Raw genomic sequence first — 23,905 nt, forward strand, 5'->3', positions numbered from 1 at the left:
TAGCAGCCTCTAGTGAGCCAGAACCGACCTGTCAGAGCCTCGAATGGCTTGCATCAGCTACACTAAGCCATGTAATGCCGTGATAGTGCCATGTTGGCGCATGTTTAAGCATGGGTTTGGTCCAAACCTCCAGCCCTCCCACACCTGGTCCCTTTAAAGTGTGGGTTTTCAATTCACAGATTCACAGCAGCATTTAAAGATGTCACATTTTTAAATGCAGTCCAAAAATAGATGCTCCAGTACCGCGGGACTATACTGGAGCGTCCACCTGTAATGCACCAGACCAGCTAGAACCAAACCACAGGTTCCTGGAGAGACGCCTCTGTGCTCCTCACTGGCTCCGCAGCTTGCTGGCTTTATTTCTTCTGCGGCTTTAACCCCTTAACGCCTATTGTCGCACATATGCTACAATATTTGACTCAAATATGCAACATACCAAACTGACCAGTATGCCTGCTGTCGCAAATTTGCAACATACCATTATTATTATTATTATAACAAATTATTACCAAAATAACTATTTTTTGTGCAAAAGTGTAATTAATAATCTCAACATTTACCATCTACTTAAAGGCAAAAACACACACAAAACATTTTTTTTTTATATACAGCTATATAAATTCAGGCGTTAAGGGGTTAAACACACACACACTGTGATCCCACTATAAACTATGTTTGTCCGTTTATTTCTGCAAAATCACTCTTTTGCATGCGCACTGCTGTTGTCCATTCCTGGAGCAGGTGGAATTGTGTGCGCAAGAGGGCAGCTGCTCCAAAAACAGCCTCTCAGGTCCTGCATAGCTGCCAGGCGCACGGATAATGGGCTTTTAGCAGACTTGTAAGCACCATGTAAATGCCTCTAAGTTGTCACAGTAACTCGTACACAAACTGCCCCACGCTGTTGTTGCTAAATTTTGAACTTCTTGAAATTAGCGCCACACTCAGAGAGGAGCCTCATTAACTGAAGATAACACCTCTAAGAGCCACTCAGAGCCATGAAACTCCCACGATAGTTGAAGAACTATCATTATGCTAAACTTTTACAGAGCTACGACTGAGTCCATTTTTCGCTATGGTATCACCAGCTGGTCTGGAAACCTTCCAGTCAAATTGAAAGCATAGATCCATGCCCTTATAAAGACTGCAGGTAAGCTCATGGGCCACACTCCTCCCAGTTTTCAAGAACTCTCTGACAGAGCAACCATTACACAAGCAAAAAACATCTTAATGGACAGCTCACATGTTCTGCACTCAGAGTACACCTTGATAAACTCGGGAAAGAGATATCGTGTTCCTTTGTGCAAATGTAATCGGTACAAACACTCATTTGTTCCATTGTCTATTAAGCTTATTAATGAATAAGCTTAAATTGTACTTATGTCATAGGATAAATTTTGCACATTTTTCAGTTGTATGGCGAGTGGTAAATGGCTGTGTGGTTTTAGTAGTATATATTGAGTTGATTATAGTGATTTTCAAGGTTATGTTTGGTTATTTATGTTATTGTTGGTGATATTTATTTTTGTGGCTTTTATTGTGTAAAGGCTGGTCCTGTTTATATTGTCTGTGCAGGTGAGCCCCCTCATGCACCAAACTAAATTTCTCCGAAAGGCGACAACTAATAAAGAACTTTGAACTTTGTAGAAACCCTCTCGTTGCAAAGAAAACATGCTGCATGGCTCATTATTCATCCTTCATTATTCGGTGGGACCCAGGCTTAAATTGCTGGCCCATATCCACGAAGCAGCCCAAGGCTAAAAATGGCCCCTTGTGACGTTATTCTAAGAAAAATCTTAGAATTTCTCAAATTCTTAGATATTTCTTAGACTTTTCCCTTGATAAGATGAAAGTTGTCCACAAAGCACCTTAAGCCTTAAGAGAGCTCCTAAGGTGCCAAAACTGGTAAGAGTAGGGAGGAGGATTTCTAAGAAGCCTAATGCCGCGTTCACACCGGGCGTGACACGAGCGACTGCAGCCACAGGTTGCCATGTAATTCCTATGTAATGACGTGTTTTGGCGCCAAACCGCACAGCGCAACGCGATGGACGTGAGTGAAGCGATTTTGCGTCGCGTCACGTCGTGTCGCCCTCCTCCCCAAGTTGAAAAATCTGAACTTTTTCGTCTCTTCGCACCGCGATGACCAATCAGGGACTGGATATGTAGTGACGTGGAGAATTCTGGAGTTTGACTGAAGATGTGAACATGTTCTGTCTCTGGTAGCAGCCTGTGAGCACGACTTATGTCTCTTTTGTCCTTTATTTCACAATTATGACAGAGTTTTTGGAGCGAGCAGCAGTACCACAGCAGGGGGAGCGGAGTTTCTTTTTATTTTTATTGTACGTGCGCGTGCAAGGGAATCATCCATGGAGATTATTTTACTTATTAACTACACAGATGTATAATAAAGCAAATGGTGACAATTATGACAGAGTTTTATTGGGAAAGAGCGAGGAGCAGCCTCACAGCAAGCCGCGGAGTTTGTTTCTTTTTTGTTTTCTTTTTACGTGCGCGCACGAGCGAATCATCTGTGTGGAGAATATTTTATTAATTAACTACACAGATGTATAATAAAACAAATGGTGACTGGTTTCTAAACACAATTATGACAGAGTTTTTTGGGGGAAGAGCCAGCAGCAAGCAGCGGAGTTTCTTTCTTTTTTTTATTGTTTACATGTGCGCGCGTGAACGGACAGCTGAACGGAACGGAACGCTGAAAGCGGCCATCATCCAGACGCAGCTCCTGCAGCAAATAATGATACTTTCTGTATTGGGAGCTTTTCACAACTCGCTCCGTGTGAAAGGTCCGTCATGATAACTTGACGCCGAGCGGAATGGAAGCTCCTCCTATTTGATGACGCACCGGGACGAATTTTCACAGCGAAAGTCCACCCAAGCAGAGCGACACACCGGGCGAAGGAGGCGGTCCGTCGCCACGCGACCCCCACGAATTTGTAGCGTCTGATCGCGCCCGGTGTGAACACGGCATAAGAGTGTCTTAAGAAGAAAAAACAGAGGAAGGAGAGATGTTCTCCATATGTAAGATGACAGTGACCCTCTTATCTGCTTGATCTATTTGTTGTACTTGTTTTATGATAATTTACTGTCTTAATGTATTTATAAGTTGTCTAGGTTCTTGTTTACACACTATTAATATCATTTTTAATAGTTTTCTTTTATCATTACTTCTATTTTGTCAATTGATTCTTAAATGGACCACAATGGAAATAAATGTTTTCGCTTTCTTGTGCCATGCATGTATTTTGAATGCATCTACAATTATATTATGTACTTACAAAGAACTTACTAAATAAACTCATGCATGCTTTTAATATACAGATATTCAGCATGTGAATAATGTACATACAAACATTTTCAAGCTGTGTAACAATTCATTTAATTTTGCTAAGTTTCATCATCATAACATCCTCGCGATTACACATCTTAATGCAGTTCAGGTTATATGATCGGTCGATTTCACTGTCCATTCATGATTAGGAGCACTTTTTTTAAATTTCTCCTCCCCTTTCCGTGACAACCAATCATAGCTCTTAGAGCTTCGAGGACTGCGTTATACCTAGCAATCTCGCCTCCTCACAAAGATAGGAGTTTTTGTCCCCTCCTTGCTCAGATACTTCCTGGTTCCCTTTTCAGCTAGGATTTCTTGGCAGGAAATTTTAGGCTAAGCTAGGAGCTCTTTGAGTTGCTTCACAGATACAGGCCCTGGACTTTTAAAGTGATGGAAAAAATCGCAAGACAAAACTAATAGTCCTTTAGAGATGCAACCTCAACCTCCTTTGCTCTTGTGGAAGGTTTGTGTTCCATCAGCAAAATTGTTCCTGCCATTCCATGGAGCACAAGACAATTTTCAAATATCCCAACATGCCAGGCCTATAGCTTTATACAGGAATTTAATATTTCTGTTCTGTGAATCCTGACCACCAAGAGTCAGAACTGTCAAAATGCCACAGTCATTTGTTTTCAAAGTAATTGATACCTGGGGTAATTGCTCATACTCCCCACAGTGGCAGTTTGAGTGCTAAGAATATTAGTTCAGATGTGTGCGTTGGTATGTATGGGAACATTTTCTAGGCATGTGAGGGTTTACCTGGGCCTCCCACATTAGGATTTGTGTAGTCCCATGTATCCTGGTCATTCTTGAAAACATTCAGGCGAGTGGGCTGTGAGAAAAGAGGGGGAAAAAGCAAAAATAATTTGAGTGGCATCAAATGTGCAGCCATTTACTTCTACAGATGAGGATAAAATTATCAGTGCCCTACCCCCGCCAACCAAATTTACCATTTTCTTCAAAATGTTCCTAACACGGAAAGGAATTTTCAACACAGCAGAGTTTTATTTTGGATGCTTATTTTTCACAAAAACTATCCGGGTCAAATTATTAGCCCTCCAGATGCTAATGCTTTAGCATAATCAGATTTAAAATTTTTTATTCAAAGTATATCAGTCAGCTTGTCTGTATTGTCTTAAGGTGCAAGCCAATATAATACAATGGAAACATGAATGAGTGGCTACAATAAAGGACTGCTGAGGAACACAAGACATTCCAAGCAAACCCAAAAGAATTAAGGGCTGCATAAAATACAAGAGTTGAAATAAGCAGTCTTCATTAAATTGGGACAATAATGTAAACAGTGTTGTGTTTTGTGCATCTACTTTGTTGAAGAATGAAAGTTGGGCTTTATTTTATTTTGTGTTTGTTTTTAAGAGTGGTTTCATCATTACCTTTGCGTACTCTATCTTCAGCGTGCAGCAGCCGGAGTAGATGTCTGCTCCATTGAGTGATGCTTTGGCCCGCTGTGCACTTTGCACAGAGTCGAATGTAATGATAAAATTAAGGACAAATAAAAATCAGGTGCATGCATACATTCAAAACACAAGCTACCACCAGTCATTAACATTTGTTTCTCCCCAAAAAGAAATCTATGAAAAGGTGGATACAATCCCATACTTAGGTAGTTGGTATCCTGTTTTTATAATGTGTGCCATGTTGTCTTTCAATATCTGCCCCAAGAAGAGGCGTCTCCCCAAACCTCCACTTTTGACATTTTCTTGTCAACTGTAATGTTACATGCTTTTAGCCAACAGTGTCGTGTTAGGACAAAGTCACAAGTGTTTGATGATCCCTACAGCTCTGCAAGAGAACAAAAGTTGAAGTCTTTAGGGTGCGGGCGACTATTCTCACACTCAGTGTTGCCAAAGTAACTTTGAAAAGTTACTTCATTAGTTAGTTACTGTATACAGTTTTATTTTACAGCTACTTCATTAGCAGCTGCGGACAACTTGTCGGCAGCTGCTGAATGTTAACTAACTCATAATCTAACTTGGTTATTTTTAAGATTTAGTACTCAAAAGTAAGTTACTTTGCTGATTGCTCAATCTTAAGAGTAACCAAGTTAGATTACGAGTTACATTACTTATTAGTTGCAAGTTTTAGGCAGCTTCTAATAAACTAATTCCAGAAAGCTGCTAATGAAGTAACTGCACAAAGCAACTAAAAAAGTTTTCAAAGTTACTTTGACAATGCTGCTCACTGTGCAGCCGTGACACCTGGATGCTGACCAGTGAGCGATGGTGAAAAATGGATGTCACTGAACTGCACACACCGTTAGCAGTTATGTTTATATACAACCTATTAATCCAACAGTGGACATTCCATTTGATAAATCAGTACAACTTTGATGTCTACTTTAGTTACAATTCTTATATATAGGTTACAAGACTTATTCACTATGTGGGTATTTTCAGGGAGTCAACAGTCTTCACATACCAAGATTAATGACTACAACCCCTGGCAAAAATTATGGAATCACTGGCCTCAGAGGACGTTCATTCAGTTGTTTCATTTTGTAGAAAAAAAGCAGATCACAGACATGACACAAAACTAAAGTCATTTCAAATGGCAACTTTCTGGCTTTAAGAAACACTATAAGAAATCAGGAAAAAAAAATTGTGGCAGTCACTAACGGTTACTTTTTTAGACCAAGCAGAGGGAAAAAAATATGGACTCACTCAATTCTGAGGAAAAAATTATGTAATCAACCTGTAAATTTTCATCCCCAAAACTAACACCTGCATCAAATCAGATCTGCTCGTTAGTCTGCATCTAAAAAGGAGTGATTACACCTTGGAGAGCTGTTGCACCAAGTGGACTGACATGAATCATGGCTCCAACACGAGAGATGTCAACTGAAACAAAGGAGAGGATTAGCAAACTCTTAAAAGAAGGTAAATCATCACGCAATGTTGCAAAAGATGTTGGTTGTTCACAGTCAGCTGTGTCTAAACTCTGGATCAAATACAAACAACATGGGAAGGATGTTAAAGGCAAACATACTGGTAGACCAAGGAAGACAAAGCGTCAAGACAGAAAACTTAAAGCAATATGTCTCAAAAATCGAAAATGCACAACAAAACAAATGAGCAATGAATGGGAGGAAACTGGAGTCAACGTCTGACCGAACTTTAAGAAACCGCCCAAAGGAAATGGGATTTACATACAGAAAAGCTAAACGAAAGCCATCATTAACACCTAAACAGAAAAAAACAAGGTTACAATGGGCTAAGGAAAAGCAATCGTGGACTGTGGATTACTGGATGAAAGTCATATTCAGTGATGAATCTCGAATCTGCATTGGGCAAGGTGATGATGCTGGAACTTTTGTTTGGTGCCGTTCCAGTGAGATTTATAAAGATGACTGCCTGAAGAGAACATGTAAATTTCCACAGTCATTGATGATATGGGGCTGCATGTCAGGTAAAGGCACTGGGGAGGTGGCTGTCATTACATCATCAATAAATGCAGAAGTTTATGCTGATATTTTGGACACTTTTCTTATCCCATCAATTGAAAGGATGTTTGGGGATGATGAAATCATTTTTCAAGATGATAATGCATCTTGCCATAGAGCAAAAACTGTGAAAACATTCCTTGCAAAAAGACACATAGGGTCAATGTCATGGCCTGCAAATAGTCCGGATCTTAATCCAATTGAAAATCTTTGGTGGAAGTTGAAGAAAATGGTCCATGACAAGGCTCCAACCTGCAAAGCTGATGTGGCAACAGCAATCTGAGAAAGTTGGAGCCAGATTGATGAAGAGTACTGTTTGTCACTCATTAAGTACATGCCTCAGAGACTGCAAGCTGTTATAAAAGCCAGAGGTGGTGCAACAAAATACTAGTGATGTGTTGGTGTCATGTCTGTGATCTGCTTTTTTTGTACAAAATGAAAAAACTGAATGAACATCCTCCGAGGCCGGTGATTCCATAATTTTTGCCAGGGGTTGTAAACAGCACAGTTAAAAAAAAAAAAAAAAAAAAAAAAAGATTACTTTTAAAAGCCTTGAAATGGGCTTAATTATTATTATTAATTAGATGGCAAAGCCCAAGTCACATTATGACTGATCAAGGAGATGTATGAGGAACTGATTCTATACGTTTGTGTTCTTTTTTCCGACAAAAGTAATTTTCCCATGCGCAAAATGGGCACCTTGTCAGCTGATGTCTGCCAAGTCAGTCTGAAATTTTTGGCGTGTTCAAAACTGAGGGGCTATCAGGTGGAGAACTTTGCCATTACTTGCATGTTTTTTTTTTTTGTTTGTTTTTTTTTTTTTGCCAATTTGTCCTCTGCATGTCATTTATTTTCCTGTTGTTGTCTGGCTGTTCATTCTGGCATGCTTAAGAGTCCAGTGAGTGCAGAAAGGACTGAGCAAGCACAGCTCCATGTCTGGAAGAAATAAGACTGCTTGTTGTTTTTTGCCCAAATGACAGCACCTCATGAAACCTCACTCTGTACAGATTTGAAGTCATTGCATGTAGTGTGGCTATTTGGTGAACTTCCCATCTGTCATGTTTTACACTAACACATATAAAACGTTAACTTTTGTCATAGGTTGGTGACGTTTTCGGTCTGAGCTTGAAAGCTGATTGAGCTCATACAGGGACAGCGATGCAACACAAACGCGTATTGGTATGCTTTCGCTTTTAGATTCATCTTTCTGAAGAAAAATGCTTCCAAAATTTCTGGGTTAAATAATCCAATCACTGGCTTCAACTGGCTGTTCTTTGTTCGATTTAGACACAGCAGGCTGAGGTGTGTGGCCATGCCTCCTGCTGCACCAAAGAGGAGGAAAGATCTCATCATCTTACACAGATCATGAAATGAGAGGGACACAAGCTGGTAAAATGAGCTGAAATGTTGACGACTTATGGAAACAACCACATGTTTCTAATTATACTGTGCAGTGTTGTACCAGCAACAGTTTTCCTCTGTGAATTCAATCGGGTGGTTGCTGCATAAAAAGGATATTCAACCATTGCTTGAACACCATTTTTCCTGAAGATGACAATTCTCTGGACAGGTCCACAGTTGTTGCAGATAGTGTAGATAACATCCTGTGCAAATGAATCAAGTTAAAAATCAAATAATACCAAAATGTCAAATTCCACCACATCAACACCATAAAACATAATTAGCGCGTCACACGAATGGGGTGGGGGTGTCAAGCTGGTCAGGCTCTTACACCCCCTTCTGTTGAGGTAAGCAATGCAACCAATTTTAGGATTATATATTTGATATTGGTGTTAGACGCTACGCCCACCACGATATGATGCTTGTTGATAAGCTTCAGCAGAGCGTCACATTATTTTCAATTACTCACAGCCAAATTTATGTCTTTGCTCAAACTCAATCTTTTGTCAATAAAAACCCGGATTTCTGGTAATTTCTAGAAAACTTTCATCACTGATACACACACACACACGAAATACTACACTGAAATTATAATACATCTAGAAAACAGTAAAAACCCATAAAGGCACTAAAAAGTGCTTATGATAAAATATGTACATCAATCACACACCTTTGATTTGTACTAATTACAAGGTTAGTGTAAAATTATGTTAACTGGACCAATTTTATTGTTTATGTAATATGTTCATCTTCATATTTAAGGTGTGAATATGTTGTCCAATTTGTCTTCGCACAACAACAACCTCAATTCTGAATGTAAGTAACTTTCAAGTTGTAATCAAAAACAATAACAAAAGGCCATAAAACACAAATGATAATCTACATTATAATAGCCAAGTGGTCCGTTTGTATGGCTTCGATCACGCAAAAACCGGGGAGGGCTGACATTTGTCGTTTAACATGCTTATGTATTTACGGTCAAAGATGAATGCTGCAAAAATGGAACGTTGATAGGGCAAATATTTTTGGAGAAATCAGCAATTTTAGCTAACCAATAAACAGTGACTGCTGTGCTGCAATGCACCATGGGAATTCGGAGTTTTGAGTTTTTAAATGTTCTTGTGGTTCATGTTAGTTCACCAGTGCTGCTAGTGTTATTGATTTATTGTGTTTTTGTAGCTCAATTTATTTAGCCAGTTTAGGTAAGTCTCATGTTGCTATTACCATGAGTGAAACATGTAGTGGTTTTAATTTCTTCAGCCACTGTCTTTCTTTGTCAAATTAAAACCATCTGCTTACAGCAGATGTGTGCTGCCAACTATTTTCTGCACTCACACCATTCCAGCAGGAGTCATCTTTATATTAAAAGCGTGAGTGATTTTAAGTTCAATGCAAGTACATAATATAATACGTTTAAAATACATGGATGACACAAAACAGTAAATTAACCAGAAATAAAAGTGTTGAGTTTTTTAAAAATTGTTGAGGCCTAAGGTTTTAAAACCATTCTGGACGAGCACGCTATTCCAACTCATTATACAAGCTTTGCTTCATTTATTACCACCCTTGCCACAAAAATGTCAGCTACCTATTTTATAATCACCACCCAATCTAGAGCCTGTGGATCCCCATGGGCAACATGCTAGTAAATCTTATTCCTTCAAAATTCATAATTTTGTGGCCAGAGTTTCACATTTACATCTTCATCCAAGAGTCTCAAAATAACATTGTGTAACATTGACATTTGTGGTACGTGTTGCATCAGAGAATGACCACTGCTAAAACATTTTAATAAGAAACACCAGTAAGAGGAGTAAAGTTACCGTGGTAATGGGATAGATGGGATTCATAATGGTGAGCAGGAGGACATTATTAACACTTCTGGAGTCATCAGAATCTCCTGGCCTGGAGATCTTCTGGCTGGTAGAGTAGTTGATAAAAGCTGGGTGGCCGGCAATGTATACTTGATTATCTGCAGCATAGGTTACAGCTGTTGATGATCCATTCATGTCTTCATACTCCACCAAGGCCTGGCGCTTATTTGGCATCACCACCACATAGCTACAAGAAGACGAAAAAAGGTATTAGGTGAACTCAGCCATGTGTTGTGCAGGCAGTACACTCAGTGATGGTCTCAAGCCCTGATAAATAAGTAGCATTGTGTCAGAAAGGGCATCCAACGTAAAACAACCCAAAAACAAAGATGCAGAGTAGAAATTGAATTTCTATAACAAATCAGTCAAGGCCCGGTTTAACGAAGACTGCCACCAGTGCAATTGGGCTACTACTGTGTGAAGAAGCGGAGGAGGACAATGTGTCCAGAGATGGTGGGAGAAGAAGAAAACTAGAAGGGTGGAAGTGAGAGTCTGGACACTGAATGTTGGAGTATGACTGGTAAAGGGAGACAGCTGGCTGACGTGATGGAGAGGAAAAAGGTAGACATATTGCATGTGGAAGAGACCAAGTGGAAAGGAAATAAGGTCAGGAGCATCAGCAATGGGTTCAAGTTGTTATATCATGGAGTAGATAGGAAGAGAAATGGTGTTGGGATCATTTTAAAAGGAAGAGTACGTTAAGTGTGTGTTGGAGGTGAAGTGAGCGTCTGACAGGGTGATTAGAGGGGAGTTGGAAATTGAAAGGATGATGAATATCATCAGTGCATATGTCCCACAGGTAGGTTTGTGAGATGAAAGAGAAAGAAGATTTCTGAAGTGAGTTAGATGAGGTGGTGGAGAGTGTGCCCAAGCATGAAAGAGTGGTAATAAGAGCGGACTTCAATGGGCATGTTGGACAAAGAACAAAGGTCGATGGGGTAGATCTGGTATCAAGGATAAGAATATGGATGTGCACATGGCAATAGATTTTGCAAAAAGGATTGACACAGCTGTGGTGAATACCTACATTCAGGGACGAAAGTAGTGAAAAAAAAAAGCGCTGAAACCCAAAATTTGTAATGGGGGGGTTGAATTATAGAAGCTCTGAAATGCAATTTGGAGCTCTTCCAGACAAACTGCAATGAGTGCAGCACCCATTTTGTTGAGAAAAAAAAAACTAACAAAATTAAAAGCGTTAATGTAAATAAATTTCTTGGGGTAATAAAAGATGAGAAAAATCATTTGGAAAGCACACATCAAATTATCAATAAGCATTTCAGTGCTAAACAAAGCAAAACATGTTCTGGATCACAAATCACTTTGCATCCTATACTGCTCCATTGTCTTACCGGATTTCAATTACCGTGTAGACATCTGGGGCAATAACTACTTGAGTTCAATAAAATCACCAACTATTCTTCAACAAAACGGCAATATGGGTCATTCATAATGTCGCTATCAAGCCAATACTCACTCACTCTTCTTAAAGTCAAAAATATTAAAATTAACAGACATACTACAATTCCACACAGCATAGATCTTGTACAAAGCAAAAAAATAACCCTTTTACCAAAAACAACCAAAAACTTTTTCAGGGAGCGAGAGGGGAAGATTTCAATTTAGAGGGGAAAAACAACTTTAAAATTAATAAAATCTGTACAAACAAGATTCTGCATTTCATTATGTGGTGAGACTGTGGAACAGTGTGGTGAGGAGTTAACGGAGCATCCAAATATTCAACAGCTTAAAATATAAAGAATGTGTTTTCACAGGATACAGGGATGAAGTGGAGGTATGAGAGTTACTAGGTGTTTACAGGAAACATTTATTTATATATTTATGTTTATTGTTAGTTGGTTTTATCTTTCTGTTGCCTTTTGTTTTATCAGGTTCTCTTGGTCTTTGCCTTTTAGCATTATTATTATTATTATTATTATTATTATTGCTATTACTGTTATGATTGTTAAGAGTAGTACTTTTATGGAAGGGGGTGGGATTGGATAAGTTTAGACTTCTTCCCACTGCTTTTTGAACAAACTTTATGTTGTCTGTTTTACCTTTTAATAAATAGAAATAAACAAATATTACAATTTGTAACACTTTTGACTCTAAAACTAACTTTAACATTGAAAATGCCATAGACATGCTAAAGCGTTGGCATTGCTCCCATTTGTGAGTTATAAAATACATCAACTGTTTCAGAAGACCATAACAGATCAGTTTAACATAAAAAGTACTACTCAAGACATATGCCATTTAAGAGTCATCAGGGAGAAATTAAGAAAATAAGAAGCGCGCTCAAAAACCCAGAGAACCCCTTTATTAGTTGCCCAGGTAAAAAAAATACACTAAATAACACTAAATTCAGCACTGAATGCTTCCTGCGCTTCCTACTGATCACTGATCTCAAAAATGACCCAGCCAAATGGCATAAAAAAGCAGAAATCCGCCAAAAACCATTGCTTCTTCATCCCTGTACTTTAGGAAAAGGGAAGCGCACAGAGTGACCTAAGAGTGGAGGAAGCTGCACACATGTGGACTACATTCTTTGTAGGAGATGTAAGATAAAAGAAATTGGAGAAGTTGGTGGCAGTAGAGTGTTAGACAGCATAGGATGGTAGTTTGTAGGATGACTTTAGAGGTGAAGAAGAGAGAGAGAGAGTTCAACAAAGGATCAGATGGTGGAAGCTGAAGGAGGAAGAGTGTTGAGCAAAATTCAGGGTTAGGGTGATAAAGGATGCAGATGGTAATGTGCTGAGAAGTGAGGAGAGTGTGTTGTGAAGGTGGAGGGAATATTTTGAGGAGCTGATGAATGAAAAAAAAAATGAGAGAGAGCAAAGGCTTGATGATGCAGAGAGCAAATCAGGAAGTACAAGAGATGAGTAAGGAAGTGAGGGCAGCTATGAAGAATGGAAAGGCAGCTGGTCCAGATGATATTCCAGTGAAGACATAGAAATGTTTAAGAGAGATGGTAGTGGAGTTTCTAACCAGATTGTTTAGTAAAATCTTAGGAAGTGAGAGGATGCCTGAGGAGTGGATACAAAGTGTGCTGGTTCTGATGTTTAAGAACAAGGGTGATGTGCAGAGCTGCAGTAACTACAGTGGCATAAAGTTAATAGTCACAGCATGAAGTTATGGGAAAGAGTAGTAGAAGCTATGCTTTGAAAACAGGAAGATCTGTGAACAGCAATATGGTTTCATGCCGAGAAAGAACATTAAAGGTGAGAGCACTGATGGAGAAGTAGACAGAGAAGGTCAGAAGGCATTACACTGCGTGTGTGGATTTAGAGACATCTTATGACAGGGTGCACAAAGTAGAGGTATAGAGGCTTTGCACGCGACATCACAGGTCACGTGCCATGCACAGCTGAAGGTCAAGTTTAGCCGGGTACAATACACTTGGCTGTGTAAACAAGCCATCTCAACTCGTCTTTCTCAGTTTTTTCCCCCGCTATTACACCAAGGGTATGATTAGAAATACTAAAATAATAATAATTAAAAAACGTTCCACTAAGACATTACTCATTTCGTCATGGAAATGACGAAATGAGTAATGTCAGTAAATGTTTTTTTTGTCGGTGGGCCGACAAAAAAAGTGAGTCAGCTGAGTTTTCTTCCACAATCCCGCAGCAGTGTACATAAAATTCAATAAAGTTAATGACGGACATTATCACTAGTAAATACTACTGTAAGTATGTAAGTCTGCAATCATAATTAATTTATTTAGTCCCAAGTGTACTTATACATGCGGCGATGTCACCCCTGATCAAGTCAACAAAGAAAACAGCACACCTGGTGCTGTGTACAAGTGCCAAAAACATCAAATTTCTCCTTCTGCTTATACTTCCACGCCAGACAGATGCCTGGTGTCTTTGATTACTCCATTATCAGGTTCAGACTAGGGATGGGTATTGAAAAGATTTTAATCGATACTGATGCGATTATAGATTCTGCTTATCGACCAGATTCCTTATCATTTCCCTTATCAATACCTCTTATGAATTTTCTGTGTAGTAAAAGTAGGCTTCACAGGTTTTCTATGTCAACAACATTTTATTGAGTCTTAAAGTAAATAAATATGAAATTGGTCACTGGATCCTTGATCTCTGGACATAAATAGAAAAACAAAATCTGTAGATTTGTCAAACACATTTCCTTTCAGACATTTATGGCATGAATGTCACTCCATACTTCTGAGCAGAGCTCAGCCGGCTGCACGTCAGCATCAATGTAATTCATAAAGAACACAGGACATCTCATTTTGGGAAGAAAAAAAGCTTTGGTTCTTACTGGCCTGCTGAATCCAGGTTTGGGGTTTCCATTTTTTAATCCATGAAAGAAGCCTTGAAAAAGGCAATTTTAGTAGATCAGCAATGAGGTCAACCAAAGTTGATAAAGCTACCATAATTATTATTATTATTATTTTTTTTTTTTAAATCAAGTTTGCATGCAGCACCCTGGGAAAATACAAGGGGGAAGCTCATGGTACCCAGCAGGGCCAGGGGAGGTACCGTTACTGTATGTCAAATTTTGATTAGCTGATAATTCTGTCAATCATGCCAGCCATCACTCATATCTGTGGCCTTTCAACGAAAGGGCAGCTGAATCAGTGCAGCAAGTCCTGAAGAGGAACAGCTTGACAGAGGTGTTTAGGACACCATTATAATTTAAGGCTTAATTCACCCAGGACGTCGTGAGAGAACAGAGAAGATTCAGAACAGGCCGGCATGAGGACTTTAGGCGGACATTCCACTGTTTAAGGACATTTTGTAATGAAAGACGTGCGCGCAAGTTCGCCGAGTCGTTTCTGTGACGGCTCGGCAAATCTGTGTGCGCCGCGACAGGAAAAACACCTCCGTGTTGAAAACCATTTGTAAAATCCAGGCGGCTTTTGATGGCTTTCAACAAGTGAGTAACTGAGAAATTGTTTAACAGCTTGGGCATGTTCCAACTTGCCCGTTAAGGTTTCCAACGGAGGTGTTTTTCCTGTCGCGACCCCCCCCGAGGTCGGGTCGGGCCCGACATGCAACTCTGCCCGCACGTTCTTTCATTACAAAATGTCCGTTAACAATGGAATGTCTGAATAAACTCCTCATGCCGACTTCTTCTGAAAGTTCTCTGTTCACTGACGACTTCCTGGGTCAACAGAGCCTGAAATGTGGAAGTTTTCAACTTGAAACAGCGAGACGCTGCCGCCTCGAAGCACAGATCGCCGTCAGGCACTGTGGGCCGTCCTTACGGCGACACTAACAGACCAAAATCTCTCAGCCGTTAAAATTTTTACAGAAAACCAGCTGAATTTATCGAATGATGTCCACTCAGTTGTGCCTTACAGTTTTGAAAAACTTTTGATCAAACAATGCAGCAGTCTCTGAGCCATTCCTAAACAATGAAAAAAACGACGAGAGGGTGGGCGACTCCTCACTCAAAGACGGCCCACAGGCGAATGACGTAACTGACAGGCGTGAAGAAACTCTCGCATGCCCACGAGGGTTCAAGCATGTCTGATGTAATCACACGTGATTCAAATCCATATGGTTTTTTGAAAAAATAATAAGGTTGGATACTTTTCTAATAGACCTCGTAATACCAATATAAGCAACTTAATTGTAGATCACACAAATACATTACAAACTAAATAGTTTGAGACATTTAACACTTTTTCTTTTTTCATTTTCCAGGACAAGCAGAGAAGGCCCTGCTGGCCCTGACGGCCCACCACTGGTCCACATTCAGGTTCCTTGGAATCCAGATCTCCAATGACCTCTCCTGGACAGACAACATCTCAGCTGTCACAAAGAAGGCCTAGCAGTGCTACACTTCCTGAGAGTCCTCAGGAAAAACAGCCTGGCCTTCTACCACATATCCATTGAGAGCCTATTGATTTATTGTGTTTTCACATGGTACAGAAGCTGCACGGAGGCAGACAGAGCGAGGCTTCAGAGGACAGTCAAAGAGGCACAGAGGACTGTTGGGCCCTCTCCCCTCCCCAATGGACATCGACACCACTTGCCTAAGCAGAGCTGAGATCATCATCAAGGACAGTTCACATCCTGGCTCCCAGCTGTTTGACCCGTTGCCCTCTGGCAGGCGCCACAGTTGCATCAAAGCAAGGAAAAACAGAATGAAAAACAGTTTCTTTCCAAGAGAAATCACTACCCTGAACTCTCACATGTAAGGACCCAACCATCAATACAAGGTACAATGTATGTATCACTGTCACTGCTGCTCTGCTTTAAACAATACCTCAATATTTATTCATACCGTGCAAAACAATCAATATATTCTTACCTTATATTTGTACATAGAAATTTTCAATTGTACTGTCCTGTAGGATTTTATGCTTACAGCCATTTATAGTTTTATGTAACTTTACTATCTGAAGCATGGTGGTGGCAGCATCATGCTACTGGCAGTGGTGGGTGCTGTTCAGCTAATCCGCTAACCGATAATTATCAAAGCTAATGTTTTAATTAGCAGATTAGCTATTCAGTTAACTTTTACAACTATCAGTGGACCAATTATCTTCCAATAAATTTAGCTCCAATAAGTTTCAGTCCGCAAACTGTTTTTTTTTTTTTTTTGGTGGTAAAGTGAGAAAAGGTCAAAAACATTTGTAAACCAAAAAAAAAAAAATCATCAAACATTTTAGTCCCTGTCATGTGTTTGTGGCAGACTGGCTGTCGCTTGCTGATGACATCATCATTAAGCACACGATGTGAATGGCCGGTCGACGCAAGGAGCATTGTGGGTAGTGTAGTTCAAGTTCACTTTGGATGTCACAGTGTGACCGTCCGCTCAACACAGAAACAAAACGGACTAACTGTAACATTATTTTATTTCTTTGTGGCTGACAGGATAATTTACTCACCAAGACGTGGTGGGAGAGAGGAGATCTCATGACGTAGCTGTGTTACAGAGGGACTTTTCTTCAAAGTTTAGGATAATCAGGACGCTTTATGTGGATTATCATTTTTCTTCAGAATTTAATCAATCCCACCGAAACTAACAAGTAAGAATTCATAATTACTACGTGTCTGTTACTCTGCCAATCAATGTATGAATGGACATATTTTGATTGTGTAAGCTGCAGAGTTCAAAGCGTGTGAAAAGAAGCAGCAGCTTTTAGTTCGTAAATGATTGTGTATATAATACCAAGATAAACTGCGACTTCTAATACTGTGTTTTACTGCTTTTGAAAGATGATGGCAGTGTTTGGGGTTTTTTTTTTTTTTCATTGATTTTTCACGCATTCTTTTTGTGTTTGTGATCCTGCCTGGGAATGACGATCTTTGAAATTACCCAGCAGCCCCTGCGGCACTTAAAGTGAAACTGGTTCATCAGTAGCTGAAAGTGTAATCTGATGTGGCCACATCGAAATCAATACTAAAAGTTATCAGTTATCTGTAACTTCCAATACATTTTTTAGCAGTTTATCGGTTTAGCGTTATAAAAGATAACTTTTCAGTTCGTAGATTAATAGTTATTGAAGCTAACTTTCTGGTTAGCTGTGCCCACAACTGGCTATTGGATTGTTTTTCAACTGCAGGAACTGGGAGAAAAGGGATTGAGAGAAAGATGAATGCAGCAATGTACAGACATCCAGGATGAAAACCTGCTTCAGAGCACTCTTGATCTCAGACCGGGGCAAGGGTTCATCTTTCAGCAGCACAATGACCCAAAGCACACAGCCAAGATATCAAAGGAGTGACTTCAGGTCAACTCCGTGAATGTCCTTGAGTGGACCAACCAGAGCTCAGACCATCCAACCTGATGGAGCTTGGGGTGTTGTAAAGAGGAATGGGCAAAACTGCCCAAAGATAGGTGAACGAAGGTTGTGACATCACATTCAAGAAGACATGACTGTAATTGCTGCCAAAAGGTGCATCAACAAAGTATTGAGCAAAGGGTGTGAATACTTGGGTATGTGGTTTTTTTTCTTGTTTTATTTTGCAAATATGTTTAAAAAAGAAAAGAAAAAAAAAACAACTTTTTCATGTTGTCATTAAGGGGTGTTGCGAGTAGAATTCTGAGGGGGGGAAAAATGAACTTACTCCATTTTGGGATAAGGTTGTAACATAAAATGTGGAAAAAGTGAAGCGCTGTGAATAGTTTCTGGATGCACTGCGCGCACACACACACACACACACACACACCTCTCTTTTGAGTACATGGAAACCAGTTTAACCTCAAGGAGCCAAACCTTAACGCAAATCCTGAATAAGGACAACATAAGTCGTCCACATGGCAAAAGGGACACATTTAATATAATCTTAACAATAATTTTGGTCATCACATACTGTACCTGATTGCTCCAAACTCTTGCAAGGCCTCTACCAGGTCAGCCTCTGTAACACCGTCCACCAGCCCCCGTACATGCAACACCACAGATGGGGGTGTCTTGTGTGGATCTTCATATCCCTAAGTACAATCAATAAAATAATTTTAATAAAATACACACATTCAGCTAGTGCATAAAAGGAACAGTTATCACATTCCAAACAGTCACAGTACCTTCTTTGATGCGAGAACAAGATTGATTGATAAGAAATTAACGACACTACCAACACATAAGTGTCATAAGTGTCAAACAGTTTTCAAATATTTACCTGGTACAATAAACACAAAATTCACTGCAATGCCATGCATTCCAGGTTAAACAGCAGGCTATCAATAGTTTAGGAATGCGACTACTTCACCGGGATAAATCCCAACTCTTTACGACAAACGAAGCAGGTTTGTTAGTGTACAAAAGGTGTGTCCCTCCCTTACAGGGACGTGATGGCTGAAAGTCTCCTCTGAAAGACTAGGCAATTGGAACAAAATACCTTGCCCAAAGGTATAACTGTTGTGAATGGGACTCGAACAGGTACCAACTTAAAATTTAATAAAAAAGATTAATCTCTCAGAAAACTCATAATGCGGAAATGTGAAACATTGCTTAACAATGTCTTAAGATCAGGAACTAGGGCTGAAACGATTAATCGAGTAACTCAAATAATTCGATTACAAAAAAAATTTGCCTCGAAGCTTCGTTTAACATTGTAGTACATATGCCAGGCCTGTGTGTGGTGCTGCAACGTCCGCAGAGAAAAAAAAAAACAACAGAAGAAGACTGGTGCATAATAGCAAATCAAATTAGCAATGATAGCTACCACTTTCCAATGTGACACAGAGTAAAATAAAGCCTTTTAAGAGAAAGATGGTCCACGCTGATCATCTGAAATAGACTTACTGTGCATTTAAAGCGAAGCAGTGTGTTTGTCTATTTTTAAAAAACACACCGTCTGCTCTATGACCCGGTGGCCGGCTGCTGTCTCTCTCTAGGGGCTGTCAGACCGGGCGAGTCACAGCTCTGTCCCCGGATACACTGACAAACAGCAGAAGTCCACTCTTTCTTCTGTGTTTCCCTCAGACTCACACTGAGTGTTTGACTTTTTAATTTTTGCTTTTTTGGGCAACATACAACACTTCACAAACATGGTAACTTAAATAAAATAATAATTTAAAAAAACTGACTGAGGCTTGCATGTTCAACCTCCAACTGAAATGCATCTGCTGAATTGCAGAGAAAGAGGGATAAAAAAAAAAAAAAAATCACGCAGGGACCCAGTCCATCAACCTTTATAATAATAATAATAATAATAAAAAAAACCTTAAAAATGGTTACATTTTACAAGTTGGAGAAAACAAAACAGAAAGCCACATCCCATCGCCATTTCATCAAAATGCCAACACTTTGGCGCAGTGACACTGTGGCATTGCTTAGGGAGAGCCCTGGACTACTGATGTTTAAAAACGCAGAAGTACTTTTTATCCGATTACTCGATTAATCGCCAGAATAAATCAATAGAATACTCAATTACTAAAATAACGAACGTCATAAAAATTCACCCAAATGTGAGTAAAAATCAACACATTCAAGCAGAACATATTTCACTGTAAGTACGCAGTTGCACGGTAAACAATAAGACGTTGCCCGCTGCAAGTAAATATGCATGTGTCAAGTGTGAATGACCTATACAAGCGTGGGTCAACAGAATGTCTTCCCGTCCCTTAGCTAGCAGTAGAAGATTAAGCGATTCAATGAGCGGTTGATGTTGATGAAGTTTATTATTGGAATACAGATTCCATAACATTTGCCATATGTTTCTAAAATAATTGTTAATCTTTGGCTTTAGAACCGTGTAGGGTAAGTTTATTTCTGTAACATCCATAGCAAGAGCTTCTTTTGCCAACTTGTCAGCTTTTTCATTCCCCTTAATGCCTGTATGACTAGGTATCCAGGCAAATATTACTTGCTTACTTAATGTACTGATGTTATACAAAGTTTCCAAAAGCTGAACAACAAACGGATGTTTATGTTTTGCCCTGCAAAGCTGTCAAACTAGACAGAGAGTCTGTATAAATAACAAAACGTCTGTGGGCAGTGTTCTCTATAACACCCAAAGCCATTTTCAGGGCAAACAACTCAGCTGTATAAATAGAAGAACTGTCTGGTAATCTAATTTGCCATTGAAGAGGGCCACTTGCACAAGCTGTACCTACTTTATTCTGGTCTTTCGACCCATCTGTATAGATCTCACAATAATGTCTGTATTTATACCTCATTTCTCCAAATTCAGTCAAAAAGATTAAATCACTGGTACAACTCTTTTTAAATGGCCTTAATGATAAATCAAGTACTGGGTTAACGAGCATCCAAGGTGGAATATTAGGAATGTGGAAAGAAGCTATATTAGTAGAACTGAGTATGCGCAATACAGCGTCTTTATTATGTAAACCAAAAGGTTTAACAGCTGACAGCTTACAAGTATTAAAAATTAGAATATCGTGGCATAAATGTACCACCATACGTCGGATTGTGACAGTTATTTTTTAGTTTAATTGTGTAGTGTAGAGATAACTTTTTGTATCTTAAATGTAATGGTAATTAATTTGCCTCCACATAAAGATACTGCATAGGAGAGGTACGAAATGCACCTAGACAGTCAGAGACCTTGATTCCGAATTGGTTTCAACTTTAAGGTAAGACTTATGGGCAGAGCTATAAACTGCGCAACCATAATCCAGTTTAGATCTAACTAGAGAGCTATAGAGGCGTACAATGCGATCAGCACCCCAATCCATTTTTGACACAACCTTTAGCAGGGCTAAGGCTTTAAGGCCTTTTCCCCTCACGTAATCAATATGTGCCTTAAAACTAGATGCGAGAACTAGAATTCAGAATAGAGAAGTACAACATGTCAAAAGTCCAGTACAAACACACACACGAAAATTGTTAATGATGTCACCCATAGGTTTTCTACAGAGACCTGGAAAAGCAGATATGAAGCACAAAATTTGCTGCTGTGGGTGCCACCATGTCTGCAGCACTTACTCTACGTACATCAGGATAAGCCCATATCTAGACTAGATAAAGAAGTGGGGTGTGTGTGACAGCTTGTGTGACCTGGGCAGAATGAATGAAGTGAAGTCAAGGTAGCTTAGCCGCCGTTAGTTACCCTCTGGCAGATCCCGAGCAGCCGGGAAAGCAGGCTGACTGGGTGACTGTGAGGAGGAAGCGTAGTCCTAAACAGAAGCCCGTGTACACCGCCAACCCGTTCACATCTCTAACTGTTTTTCCCCACTCGACGACACACCCGCCGAGGATCAAACTCTGGTTATTGGCGACTCTGTTTTGCGAAATGTGAAGTTAGCGACACCAGCAACCATAGTCAATTGTCTTCCGGGGGCCAGAGCAGGCGACATTGAAGGAAATTTGAAACTGCTGGCTAAGACTAAGCGTAAATTTGGTAAGATTGTAATTCACATCGGCAGTAATGACACCCGGTTACGCCAATCGGAGGTCACTAAAATTAACATTAAATCGGTGTGTAACTTTGCAAAAACAATGTCGGACTCTGTAGTTTTCTCTGGGCCCCTCCCCAATCAGACCGGGAGTGACATGTTTAGTCGCATGTTCTCCTTGAATTGCTGGCTGTCTGAGTGGTGTCCAAAAAATGAGGTGGGCTTCATAGATAATTGGCAAAGCTTCTGGGGAAAACCTGGTCTTGTTAGGAGAGACGGCATCCATCCCACTTTGGATGGAGCAGCTCTCATTTCTAGAAATCTGGCCAATTTTCTTAAATCCTCCAAACCGTGACTATCCAGGGTTGGGACCAGGAAGCAGAGTTGTAGTCTTACACACCTCTCTGCAGCTTCTCTCCCCCTGCCATCCCCTCATTACCCCATCCCCGTAGAGACGGTGCCTGCTCCCAGACTACCAATAACCAGCAAAAATCTATTTAAGCATAAAAATTCAAAAAGAAAAAATAATATAGCACCTTCAACTGCAACACAGTCTAAAACAGTTAAATGTGGTCTATTAAACATTAGGTCTCTCTCTTCTAAGTCCCTGTTGGTAAATGATATAATAATTGATCAACATATTGATTTATTCTGCCTTACAGAAACCTGGTTACAGCAGGATGAATATGTTAGTTTAAATGAGTCAACACCCCCGAGTCACACTAACTGTCAGAATGCTCGTAGCACGGGCCGGGGCGGAGGATTAGCAGCAATCTTCCATTCCAGCTTATTAATTAATCAAAAACCCAGACAGAGCTTTAATTCATTTGAAAGCTTGACTCTTAGTCTTGTCCATCCAAATTGGAAGTCCCAAAAACCAGTTTTATTTGTTATTATCTATCGTCCACCTGGTCGTTACTGTGAGTTTCTCTGTGAATTTTCAGACCTTTTGTCTGACTTAGTGCTTAGCTCAGATAAGATAATTATAGTGGGCGATTTTAACATCCACACAGATGCTGAGAATGACAGCCTCAACACTGCATTTAATCTATTATTAGACTCTATCGGCTTTGCTCAAAGCGTAAATGAGTCCACCCACCACTTTAATCATATCTTAGATCTTGTTCTGACTTATGGTATGGAAATAGAAGACTTAACAGTATTCCCTGAAAACTCCCTTCTGTCTGATCATTTCTTAATAACATTTACTCTGATGGACTACCCAGCAGTGGGGAATAAGTTTCATTACACTAGAGGTCTTTCAGAAAGCGCTGTAACTAGGTTTAAGGATATGATTCCTTCTTTATGTTCTCTAATGCCATATACCAACACAGTGCAGAGTAGCTACCTAAACTCTGTAAGTGAGATAGAGTATCTCGTCAATAGTTTTACATCCTCATTGAAGACAACTTTGGATGCTGTAGCTCCTCTAAAAAAGACAGCTTTAAATCAGAAGTGCCTGACTCCGTGGTATAACTCACAAACTCGTAGCTTAAAGCAGATAACCTGTAAGTTGGAGAGGAAATGGCGTCTCACTAATTTAGAAGATCTTCACTTAGCCTGGAAAAAGAGTCTGTTGCTCTATAAAAAAGCCCTCCGTAAAGCTAGGACATCTTTCTACTCATCACTAATTGAAGAAAATAAGAACAACCCCAGGTTTCTTTTCAGCACTGTAGCCAGGCTGACAAAGAGTCAGAGCTCTATTGAGCTGAGTATTCCATTAACTTTAACTAGTAATGACTTCATGACTTTCTTTGCTAACAAAATTTTAACTATTAGAGAAAAAATTACTCATAACCATCCCAAAGATGTATCGTTATCTTTGGCTGCTTTCAGTGATGCCGGTATTTGGTTAGACTCTTTCTCTCCGATTGTTCTGTCTGAGTTATTTTCATTAGTTACTTCATCCAAACCATCAACATGTTTATTAGACCCCATTCCTACCAGGCTGCTCAAGGAAGCCCTACCATTATTTAATGCTTCGATCTTAAATATGATCAATCTATCTTTGTTAGTTGGCTATGTACCACAGGC

The 23,905-nt window shown here is 39.8% G+C and overlaps 1 protein-coding gene across 8 annotated transcripts in view; it reads right to left on the reverse strand.

The window, feature by feature from the left end:
• The window catches only part of LOC117508726 (heterogeneous nuclear ribonucleoprotein L-like), a 61,545-nt gene that overhangs the window by 26,044 nt on the left and 11,596 nt on the right, over positions 1-23,905 (reverse strand). For all 8 annotated transcript variants that reach the window (XM_034168547.1, XM_034168545.1, XM_034168546.1 and 5 more), the window contains exons 2-6: positions 18,387-18,502; positions 10,031-10,268; positions 8,325-8,410; positions 4,741-4,837; positions 4,106-4,178 (exon numbers count right to left, since the gene is read on the reverse strand). In XM_034168547.1, coding sequence (XP_034024438.1) covers positions 4,106-4,178; positions 4,741-4,837; positions 8,325-8,410; positions 10,031-10,268; positions 18,387-18,502 — 610 coding nt within the window. The remainder of the gene's footprint in view (positions 1-4,105; positions 4,179-4,740; positions 4,838-8,324; positions 8,411-10,030; positions 10,269-18,386; positions 18,503-23,905) is intronic.

This window comes from Thalassophryne amazonica, chromosome 4 (assembly GCF_902500255.1).
Source record: "Thalassophryne amazonica chromosome 4, fThaAma1.1, whole genome shotgun sequence".
NCBI lineage: Eukaryota > Metazoa > Chordata > Actinopteri > Batrachoidiformes > Batrachoididae > Thalassophryne > Thalassophryne amazonica.